At 46.0% G+C, this 12,500-nt stretch overlaps 1 protein-coding gene across 1 annotated transcript in view; it reads right to left on the bottom strand.

The window, feature by feature from the left end:
- Nucleotides 1-12,500, bottom strand: part of LOC134464436 (protein O-mannosyl-transferase TMTC1-like) — a 106,958-nt gene that overhangs the window by 84,772 nt on the left and 9,686 nt on the right. Inside the window, exons 3-4 of the mRNA XM_063217883.1 lie at nt 9,415-9,488; nt 8,306-8,482 (exon numbers count right to left, since the gene is read on the bottom strand). Coding sequence (XP_063073953.1) covers nt 8,306-8,482; nt 9,415-9,488 — 251 coding nt within the window. The remainder of the gene's footprint in view (nt 1-8,305; nt 8,483-9,414; nt 9,489-12,500) is intronic.

Raw genomic sequence — 12,500 nt, 5'->3', positions numbered from 1 at the left:
AACAGATCGGGATGAGGTCTCTATTCCACCTTCCCATGGGATCCATGTCTGATACACACTTGATGCTGAGGCATGGAAATCTGTTACTGTTCTTCCATGTGTGCACTCGCTCCATAATACATTAAACACTCAACAAGGCAATAGCTTCCAATTAAGACACTTTGCCAACTACCATCCACAAAACATCACTGATTCTCCCCTGCAGCATTGCAAGGCAGTAAATAGCATTTAGAATTTTAGTGAGCCCCCCTGACAGAGATTTTAAGTATGTGTGTGTGTGTGTGAGAGAGAGAGAGAGAGAGAGAGAGAGAGAGGGAGAGAGAGAGAAATTGTGTGTGCATGAGAAAGCATGTCAGTGTGTGTGTTTATGTGTGTATTTGGTGAGCACATACATGTTTGTTCTGTGTGTGTGCTGTGCATGCGCAAGTACATCTGTGCGTGTGTTAACGCGTGTGTTTGCGCGCGTGTGTTAGAGAGAGAGAGAGAGAGAGAGAGAGAGAGAGAGAGAGAGAGAGAGAGAGAGAGAGAGAGAGGGAGAGAGAGTACCTGGTCGACTGCTTGTGAGGGCATAATGTAAGAAAAACAAAAGTGGTCTTGTAAACATGTAATGCAAACAAGCAACCTGCTCATTGACTAAGAAGGCAAATGAAAGCAGACCAGTGAAATATTGTATTCTCTACAAACACTGAGTTGCGACTTTGCAAACAAGCAACCTGTCCATTTCATCAGTAAACAATCAACATTCACAAGACTCCTTTTGTTTTCCGTACATTATGCCTTCATAAGCAGAGTCGACTAGATATTTCAAACTAGACCTGAAATCATAAATGGGCAAGATACACAAGACTCAAAAAGGACCCTGGGGTTGTTTTCTGCAATATTACATTAGAAAATCGAATCGTTTCGATGCGTTTCGATTCAATAATCAGAATATATCGCGATACATTGATACATTTCGCTATTATTTACACCCCTACCCCCTAATTTATCCTTTTTCCTTGCTCCAATGCATGGCAGCTTACCTGCCCTTTCGTCCTCTACACATCTGCATACATTACACACACATTACACATTTTTCAATTGTGCCTGGAGGCTGTTCTGCTTCGACAAGTCTCCATACAACTCAGCATGAGTGGGTAAATGGGGAAGGTGGGTGGTGGGGGGTGGTGCAGGAAAGAGGTGAGGCAGCCATTACGTGCACCCATGGGCTCTCATTACTGATGGAACCCCTCAAAGGTACAGTGGGCACCAGTCAGGCACTGATGAAAGCAGAGGTGAATGCCCTATAGACAAACCATAAGCCCAGCTTCTTTCTAATAAAGCACAGATTACATTTAAACACAGAGACATATACAGCACACATATGAAGAGTCACACATACTGTACAGATGCCCATCTACACACATGTTGCATTTAATCAAAGTATGGGGGGAAGAGCAGATTAAATGGTCATGCTCACCAACTCATACCCAGGACACTCAGTCATGTGTGCTACAACGCACAAACACACACAGACACACACACACACATTGTGGTGAGTGTACATACTGTATGTGCTCCAGTGCTCCAACATGCACTGTACCTGACAGCATGATGCTGACCAACTAGCAGATGTTAGCGATTAATCAAGGCCCAAATTAAAATCAGATGCAATTAGAATCTTCGAGCTATAAAAGAAACCAGGAAACTATTGGGGCTTGAACACCAAACAGCCGCAGGAAACTAAACAGAGCAAACAGCTGTTGGGTGGGAATGAGAAGAGAGGATGGGGTATGGGAGGGATGCAGTGTGTGTGTGTGTGTGTGTGTGTGTGTGTGTGTGTGTGTGTGTGTGTGTGTGTGTGTGTGTGTGTGTGTGTGTGTGTGTGTGTGTGTGTGTGTGTGTGTGTGTGTAGAGGGGGGGGGGGGTTGCCACAACAGCACAGAGCAGGAAGACGAGGAAAGGAGAAAGAAGAAAAAGAAGAAGAAATAGAAGACATAAAAGGAGGAGTGGAAGGTGGCTGGATAGGTGTTGGTGCCAGTGTTCTATTCCATTTTAAAAATGCAATAACGCATCTTGCATCTTGCGAGGTGGGGTGCGTTCGTTTGCGGTGCCTTGCCCAGAGATTTTGTAAGTATATAGAGATATGCCAATGTAATAGGTTGCTATGGGCACCTAACATGACCAGGTTCCGGTCTGCCTAAAGGGGCGTGTGATAATACTCCTAGCATTGAATAGAACAGTCCTTAGGTCCGCCTAGGTCTGCCTAAAGGGGGATTTCCCCCCCTCCCTCCCCCTTGCAATAATAGAACCCGGAAACAATGGGCCAATGGAACCTCTCTCTCTCTACTCTCTCTGCCTCGGCTGCCAGATCAAAGGCATGTGATCATTGGGGAAGAAGAGCAGAGACTGGGCCGGTGTCCTGTCTATATGAGCGACCCATCGAGATGTGATTCTCTTCGCTACTGAGCATGCGCACGCATGCGCACACCCTCGCGGTGGTTTTCGCGGGTGATTGCCCATCGAATTGTGAGACCGCAAGTTACGATAGGATCCCCTGAGACTGTCAACTTTTGTGACTCAAACTGTAGCCTATGTCCTCCTGACATCTCGACAGAACACCGGGCCCCCAATTCAGCAGCACAGCAGGGTGCAGTTATAACAGTGCTGTCCTGACACATCAAGCTTATGGTACAGTGCACAGATGACAGGCAGCGATACACAATAAGCCATATATGTTCAGCGATGTTCACATCACCCACTCATTACACCCCTCTGTCCAACACTTGAGCACATGTTCCATTCACAATATTCAGTGGAAAAGACTTTGTGATTAAAAGGCAACATTTGCCTAGTTTAATGAGGGGAAATCATACAAGTGTGCTTTTGTACGCACATGCATGCATAAACTGCATTACATATCACAGCCAACTATCAGTAAAAAAAATAGCTAGTACCATCCATGGCTGAATTCACGGCCTGGGTGAATTTGAGGGATTCCTGGTTTGTTGATTCTAGAGGGCATGAACCTGATCTTTGAGTTACCCTCTGTATTTGGCACACTCGGATCACTCACATCAGGCCCACAGAGAAAAACACAGAACACAGGGGGTTGGGGGCAGCTGATCTGGTACCCCTGCATATACTTCCCTAACACACGCACACACGCACGCACACACATACACACACACACAAAGAACAAGGAGAAAGGAGAAGAGAAAGGAAAGGCAGCAACACTGTCAGCCAGCCTGCAGCTCCATGGATCAATGGCTGCATGGGTTTGATTTCAAAACAAAGGAAATGGCACACACTGCCTCCATCAGTCCTTGAGCCTCACTGCCTCTCGGAGAGAGAATCCATGTTCCCATGAGAGCTCCCCTAAACCAAGCCAGTGAGTTCTGGTACCAGCTACCAGCATCTCCCAGTCTTCTCTGAAGTCAGCAGATAAAAAATGCAGTTTAAGTTTCTTAGAGAGTCCATTTTAACACTCTTCTATTCTGTATTTTTTAAACAGAATTTACTGTGCAGTGCTACTCTTGTTCTTCTTTTCATTCTTCTCCTCCTCCTTATCCACCCATTCCATATGTACCGACTGTGTTTGCTTTTCCTATGATGACCGTTCCAACCACTATATTGCTGCCAAGGCAGAATTCTCTCTGTACGGTCATCTGTCCTTGTCCACATCCTGAAACAAAACTACAAACTACACTTGGGATTCTTTTGTGTTACTGTCAGCATGTGTGTTCTACATTTATTCTTTGTGTGCATGTGCGTGTGTGTGTGTGTGTGTGTGTGTGTGTGTGTGTGTGTGTGTGTGTGTGTGTGTGCATATGCGTGTATGCGTGTGTGTGTGTGTGTGTGTGTGTGTGTGTGTGTGTGTGTGTGTGTGTGTGTGTGTGTGTGTGTGTGTGTGTGTGTGTGTGTGTGTGTGTGTGTGTGTGTGTGTGTGTGTGTATTTCTGTATGGGCACATGCCGTATTGGTATGTGGTGTTAACGGTAACGCTTCACTCCAGACAAAATCTCCAGACATGGAGGGAAGGGATGAAGAGGGGGCCTTGCAGCGTGGCTGTGGCCCAGATGGAGTGCCCGCATGTGGGCTAAAGCCAACCACTGCTGAGATGCTGTAATTGGGTGTGGGTGCTTTATGGTGGCTGGCCCGGCTGGCCCGAGTTGCGAGGCGTGGTGTCCGCTCCGCACACACGATTAACACTGGCAGGTGGTCAATGGCATTCCTCTGAAATACGGAGGAGAGGGGTAAAGCCTACCCACCGGGGAGCCCTAAACTCTGAGCTGCAACTCTTAAACAGGCTCCAATAACACTACTAATACTGTGGTGTGGCTGCCGTTATTGCTGTGGCATGCTATTATGACACACGATGGCACACGGTTGCCCATATAACGCTGGTTGTTGTATGACCATAAAGCTGTCTTTGCATTTCATTTGGGGATAGGATCATGGGGTAGACACACAGAGCCTGTGGGTAGCATGGAAAATAATGCCAGAAGCTATCCATCCAAGGGGAAAGTCATTCATGAGCATTTTGGAGGACGGAATGAGCCCTATGTCAGCTTATTAAGAGGTTATTACAGCAGATAAACTGAAGGACAGACACTAAGAACTCCAAAGCAGAGTTTGGTTTGACCAGTGCCAGTTTTTTTTTCTGGGCAGTCCCATGACACAAGCAGAACAGTTTGCTTGGAAGAAGCTTTCCTGACAAGGCTTTTGGGTAAGCAACCGAACACCCACACTCAGACCTATTTAACACAGAGAGGGACAGACCAAGGAAGGACACGGAATGGAAAAAGAAAACCTCATGCTTCACACATACTGTATAAACAAGGAAACAGTAAATCTCTAGGACACACTCTGGACAGAAGTAGACTCGTGGCAGTCTGTCTTTGCACAGATTCTGTCATGTGATGGAATGTTGTTCCCTCGAGCAATACAGTCCTGCATCGGGCCAGCATGAAGTCTCCTCTATCACACACACTAGCTCAGTGATTTTTAATGGGGGGTCGCGAGGGGATGCCAGGGGGGGTTGCGGCAAGATGGCCGGAAAAGTGTAGCAAAACAAAATAAACTAGGCCTATGAAGTCGTCTTCGACTGCTAAAGGTATATCCCCGAAACGCGATGCTTCAAAGCCCCAAACATTCATACTGTATTTCATATTAAGTATAAAATTCTCCATGCTAGGGCCTATGTAATCGAACACTCCCCCTCCCTTCAATAGATAATGGACCGCATCATTGTGTGCTTCACAAAGCCAACAAAATACACAAAATACATGTTCAAAACCATTACACCCCCGCCGCTCCGCGTTTCGGGGATATAAATATGGGGCAAATGGTAACACTGTTTTAATGGTTCACTATTACAGTGGATCTACCACATTAGGTACAGTGTAATAACCAGTGCAACAACATTTAATGCCATGTAATACCAGTGTAACACCATGTACCAATCTTGTACTTACATCATGTATTTGTGTGTAAGTGGTATTACAGGTATTGCATATTGTTACACTGATATTACACTGTTATCACATGGTATTAAATACATTACGCTGGTTATTACACTGTACCTAATGTGGTAGATCCACTGAAAGGGTGAACCTTTAAAATAAAGTGTTACAGGGCAAATCAATCCACCCAGTCAGAAGTTATGTGCCAAATGAAAATTCCGCCATTTTGAAATTATTGGCCTCCAAAATCTAATCAGTTCATGAATCTACCCTAGAACATTGAAACACCAAATCTGGGACAAATCCATCCAACTGATCAGAAGTTATGGGCCAAACAAAAATTCAGCCATCTTGAATTCAGCCATCTTGAAAGTATTGACCTCCAAACTCGAATCAGTTCATGAACCTGCCCTAGAGCATTCACCCAAAAAATCTGGGACAAATCCAAACATCCGTTCAAAAGTTATCGCGTTAACACGAAAGACCTTACGCGGCGGCGGACGCAGCGACGGACGGCGGCGCATGCAAAACCATTACATCCCCGACGCTCCGCGTTTCAGGGATATAATAATTGAATAAATTGAATAACCAAAATAAACCACAAGTAGGTTAAAAAATCCCACTGGGGCACCCACCCCCACCTTTTCTATGGACTACCTCTCCCCTTTCGGCTCAGCGACAGACATACAACTACAGCGAGCGATTACTAAGACCACACATGCATATGCACGAATGCGCGCGCGCACGCACACACACACACACACAGCGGGCAGGCAGCCCTCCAGGCCATCAAACATCTGGAGCCTCTTGACAGGACACACACAGACACAGACATGCACATGCACACGCACACACACACACGCACACACACACTCAAAGACAAACAAACGTAAGCCATACAAAAACAAAAACAAAGAGCATACTACATAAACACTGGTTGGACAATTTTTGCTTTGACCACAGAGAGCACTTTTCCTTCACCAAACACATCCTGAACAGCTGTGCTTGTGTCTATAAACCTGTGTGTGTCTATATTTGAATATTTGTGTGAGCATGAGTTTGGGTGTGTGTATATGTCTGAGTACTTGTGAGGTGATGTGTACTTTGTAGATGCATGTGTGTAGATGAGTGTCTGTATGTTTGTTTGCATGTTACGTATACTGTAAATGAAAGTGTGCTTCTCTGGAAAAAAATGACAAAGTAGCAGGCATTAATGGATATTCCAATGGTAGATGGCACTGATAGTAACCATGGAACTGTCCATAAAACTGTGTTAGAGAGATATAAAAAAAACACTGACTGATTGTTGTCAATAATGTGTTCAACTGCTTTGAATTAACCCATTTTGTCCTAAGCCGTTTTTGGGAAAGGGTGCCCTCTGCCAATTAAATCCTAAATATATCAATATCTCAATATATCGAAGTACATACAAACATGAAATGAGTTACACTTAAAAGCTAGGACACCCCTTAGAATGTTTTTAATAAAATAGCTGAAATCTCAAAATCCTGAATGTAGCGTATATGTGTCTCCAGGACACAATGGGTTAATCAGATGTGTCAGAAGCTGAAAGACAGGGTGTGCTGCACTCCATGCCCAGATAAAACTCATACAGTAAAAGGCGTCCTTGTGGTGAGTGCTGACAGCAGTGACAACAGAGAGCAGGAAGCCTGAGGAGAAGACTGAGGCCATGAAAGTTGTCTGTCTCTTCTCGCGCTTAGATACATCTGGAGGTCAGAGGCACAGCACTGCACAAAGCAACTCACACGCGTCATGATGGAAATGTTCACTCAATGATTTGTTTTGTTGTTTATGTTGCCCTTGCGGTCTGTCTCCTGGGAAAAAAAGCCACAAAAAAGTTTCTCTTCTATGCGCTCTGAAGACATTCTGCCGATTGCTCTGTCAACTGCCTTTCAGCTCTTAGGTTGCAGAGGAGTGCCCTCTTTGATGTGTGCGGTGTATAGCAGAGCTTAGGAAAATAAGATTGTATCCAGTAATAAGCGTTGAAGATGTTGCCTCCAAACAGGAAGAGTGCTTTCAAGTAACCAGACAGCTGAGCCCCAGAATGTGGGCTGTAAGCAGTCCTTTTGAAGGTTTGAGCAGAGAGAGTAGAGAGAGAGAGGTTCCATAGGCCCATTGTTTCCGGGTTCAATTATTGCAATGGGGAGGGGGGGGGAATCCCCCTTTAGGCAGACCTAGGCAGATCTAAGGACTGTTCTATCCAATGCTAGGAGCATTATGACACGCCCTTTTAGGCAGATCGGAACCTGGTCATGTTAGGTGCCCATAGCAACCTATTATGTTGGCATATCGCTATATACTTAAAGAATCTCTGGTTTGAGGGTTAATATTCAACAGGGAGGCTACACTGAGACCCACAAAAGAGACTCTTCAAGGAGAAACGCCTGAGGAGCATTAACATAAAAACTGATGATTAGGGATCAGCAGGGGCGTGAAAGCACATTGTGCCCTTAACCCTTAATCAGAGAGTACAGAAGAACCAAGAGAAAGATTACTCTTTGGTCAGGCTTGAACTACAACGCACAAATGTTATCACTTCATCTTGTTCGATACTACTCAATAGCTGAAAACATGGTTATTAGTTCTCAATCTCAAATCTGAGGAAAATGAAACACAGAAGAGACTCCCATCTATCTGTTTGATAAGATTGTGTTCTGTCTGTCCCTTTCTCTGCTTGTTTTTGGGTTGTAAAGTAGAACACCTTTCTCCTTCAAAGCATCATGCCCACCACAACGAAAACCTTTTTATCAAGGCTTCTGTGCACATCTCTCCCTTTCTCAAACACATACGCACCCACGCATGGACACACACACACACACACAGACATCAGGCTGCACTTACAGGAGGAATGGCTTGCGGCACAAAACCAGGGCATCGTAGAGCACACAGACGCCGAATACGGTGATGCCCGTCTCCTTGACCAGCATGGCACAGGTGCCCAGCGCCAGACTCAGCAGCAGGTAGCCCACAGACGCCAGACGGGGGAAGTCCTCCTCCGAATCACACACTGACACACTCCTGCAGAGAGGAGAGGAGAGGAGAGGAGAGAAGAGAAGAGAAGAGAAGAGAAGAGAAGAGAAGAGAAGAGAAGAGAAGAGGAGAGGAGAGGAGAGAAGAGAAGAGAAGAGAGTGTGTGAGAGAGAGGAGAGGAGAGGAGAGGAGAGGAGAGAAGAGAAGAGGAGAGGAGAGGAGAGAAGAGAAGAGAAGAGAGTGTGTGAGAGAGAGGAGAGGAGAGGAGAAAGATGAATGAAGGGAGAGAATCGGAGAGAGTGTGTGTGAGAGAGGAGCAATGTTTCATGCAATTTATGCAGTTGGTCAATCCATTGGCTTTTACTTCCCAAATGGTTTGTTGTACAGAACTACTTAATAATGTAAATGAATGTTCTGTATATACTATAAAACAACAACAACGATAATAGAGCACTCTGAATTTGAACTTGAACTTGAACTTGAATTTAAGAGAGGGGTGAGGTTAGCTGCTTTGTCTGCATGTCTAAATTCATGACCACATTGGACTGTGTATGTTAACGAATTTCATCATGCCCAGAAGGTCTGGCTTGCCACCCTTTTCTTCAGTCCATACAGTATATCCTCTACCTTGTTTGCAAATCATAACAGTGGGGATACTGTTAAAACAGTACACTGAATTCTTAAGCAAAGCCTGAGAGCCAATAGAATCCGCCCAGAGTGCTTTAAAGTTAACAATGTTTCCAGCCATGCATTTCATGTTAAGGGTATTATTGTGAGGAAATATACCACACTGCACTTGGGGGAAAACCAGATGCCGGTACATCATTTTAATTACAGAACTACTCCACACTATACTGTAGCTTCTTTGTTTGATGCTCAAAAGGGAAAATGAAACCATTTGCGAAGCATGCATTCAATTACTGTTACATGTGAACGTTAATAATAGAGTAGAAAACAGAAAGACAAAAAGTTTGTTATACCTAATATAGGAGAGAAATGTCAGGAGGAATAACAGACACGCCAACACGTCTGCCCTCCCCACAATGCCAGACACCTGCAAAAGACACACACACGCACACACACACACACGCGCACACACACACACACACACACACACACACACACACACACACACACACACACACACACACACACACACACACACACACACACACACACACACACACACACACACACACACACACAGTTTATGTTAAGCTTTTCAACCACACTATAATATAGTATATAGCATATAGTATGAGACAGGCACCATGTGTGGTCTAAATTTTAGACTTGAACTTTGAGGGTAAACATGTCACATTCAGGTAGAGCTATAACAGGGGAGAAGAGATACTCATAAATATAGAGAAGGAAGAAGGGGCGATTGGAGGGGGCAAGGAGAGAGAGAGAGAGAGAGAGAGAGAGAGAGAGAGAGAGAGAGAGAGAGAGAGAGAGAGAGAGAGAGAGAGAGAGAGAGAGAGAGAGAGAGAGAGAGAGAGAGAGAGAGAGAGAGATGGGGGAAGGGAGAGGGAGAGTGAGAAACAAGGGAAGAGAGAGACAGAGAGAGTGGGCGGTGGGCAATAAATCCAGGCTTTGGCCACTTCCCTCACACACAAAGTCCTGGAATGAAGGTGGTGACTGAATACCAAGCAGTCCTGCAAACCACTCCTTCAATCCTCCACCTGGCCCTCTCAGCACAGTACGCCACACTGCAGTCAGAGGCACGCAGGCCTTCTCCTTTGCTACCTGTGTGTGCGTGGGTGTGTGTGTGCGTGTGTGTGTGTGTGTGTGTGTGTGTGTGTGTGTGTGTGCGCGCGCGTGTGCGTGTGCGTGTGTGTGTGTGTGTGTGTGTGTGTGTGTGTGTGTTGGGAAACTTGGCATACATATAGCATAGCAAAAGCTCACTACTCCTCCAACAGAGAGGGTGGACCGACCTAACATATTTTTATTCTTGACAGAGCACAGTGGAGAGAGGACCGATTTGCGCACATACATAGAGAAATATAGAGAAAAACAACAGGGGAGGGGAGAGGGAGAGAGAGATTGACAGAATGACAGAAAGGAAAAGCAATCACCCACATCTGTCTGCTTCATATACTTCATTCTCATCCTCCTTTCCTCCCTCCCTCTGTCATTCCCTGCTCATATCTCCATTCGGTGACCTTATCCCCCCCTCCCATGTCCCACACAAACATACTTCCAGAAAGTTCTAGGCAGAGCAGGCCCTGAGGGGAACCACTGTGAGGCAACATACCACACTCCGATCGACAGACACACCCAGAGAGAGCACAGCACACAGCACAGCATCTGGACCAGATTACCATCCCTGTGTGTGTGTGTGTGTGTGTGTGTGTGTGTGTGTGTGTGTGTGTGTGTGTGTGTGTGTGTGTGTGTGTGTGTGTGTGTGTGTGTGTGTGTGTGTGTGTGTGTGTGTGTGTGTGTGTGTGTCTTGCTAAGGGAACTTTAACTCCACACTACTTCAGGTGGAGGAGGGGGCCGGACGCCTCTAAATGCAATCTCCTTTAGGTCAGATTAGACTTCTGCAACTGCGCTCGTCAAAACTCGCGTGGGAGTGGCCACGAACCAACATTGTATTCATGCATCTGCGAGTTCTGCGAGGTCCGAGGTCTCGTCGCGAGCCACATTTGAAATTGCGCGATTAGGCTACTTTCACTACATTGTAAGCACTGCGGTCATTATTAAGCAATGTTGCTTTCTATCCCGGTTAGCTAGGTATTTTCACACAAATTGCAAAGGCAATGCACTGGTATCATTATTTGACATACCCAGTCTGTTTTCACGAGCAGAAAATGCAAGCATGTAAAGACAGTTGATTCTGCCGATGTGTGTTTACATTCGGTGGAGGAACGGTAGTAAAACCGCAGGCATTGTGCCATGAGTGTTCAACTGATGCATTGTTTGTTACTTAGCTTGTAGCTTCGTGTATTTACACACATTTACACACAAGGCATTAATAAAGTTTTTAACAGAATACAGCTCTGCTCTCGCAAACTGGCGTTGCGCTGCCACAAGAACAGAACAAGGAAGTAGCGAGACGACCAATCATAGCGCCTTTTTGTCTGCGTACTCCGCGTCCGTCCGACGGATAGTTAGAATTTTTTCGAGGCGCTCGACGACGGGCGCAGAGCCTCTGAGAGGGGGGCGTGGACTCGCATAGACAGAAAACGGACGGACGCAGATTCTATGCGTCCGAAGCATAAATCTAGCTTAAGGGGGATTTTCAACTCCACTCTAACACCTCCAAGACGCCAACTCCAGCCCATACACATTCAGGCATGCACACGAAGCATGCGAACAAGGGCACACACACGCACAGATACATGCACACACACGCACAGATACATGCACACACACACACACACACACACACACACACACACACACACTCACACACACACACACACACACACACACACACACACACACACACACACACACACACACACACACACACACACACACACACACAAAGTGTGATATCCCCATTGGATATATGTTGGGTGACTGAGTGGTAATTGCATATTGGCTCTGAAAACAAGAACATTCCTGGAATTCTACTGAGATGGACTTTCTGTCGATCAAGGAACCAACACAGTCACTCAAGAACGCCTACTTGCATTCACATTGTCAAACCGCACACACACACACACACACCCGCGCAAATCACATGATCATCACACACAAGCTGACTCCTCTGCTTTATTTCACTGTCAGCAAGTATGTGTCCTTTCCCTATCTCAGGATAACTCAATTTGTCTTTCATCGTCGGTTTTCACCCTTGATCTACAGTAAATCAACCCCCCCGCCCCCCCTCTCTCTCCTCCAGGCAAGAGCACAGGGCCACATAGCGTCACCACGTATGCCTGGCTGTCCTCTGTCAATGGAGGCCTTTGAGCAGGGGAACAGGGGAGTCTTTCACAAGGATGCGTATGGCCACCATGCTGACCCGGAGGAATGGAGAGGAGGGCTCTCCAAAACATCCCTAATATCACCTTGTCTAGGGGGAGGACAGCTGCAGACTGGCAGCCCCTTAGCCCCTGTCTGT

The sequence above is a fragment of the Engraulis encrasicolus genome, chromosome 15 (genome assembly GCF_034702125.1).
Source record: "Engraulis encrasicolus isolate BLACKSEA-1 chromosome 15, IST_EnEncr_1.0, whole genome shotgun sequence".
NCBI classification, from domain to species: Eukaryota; Metazoa; Chordata; class Actinopteri; order Clupeiformes; family Engraulidae; genus Engraulis; species Engraulis encrasicolus.
Note: the sequence above shows the minus strand (reverse complement) of the source record. Positions and strands in the feature narration are given on the sequence as shown.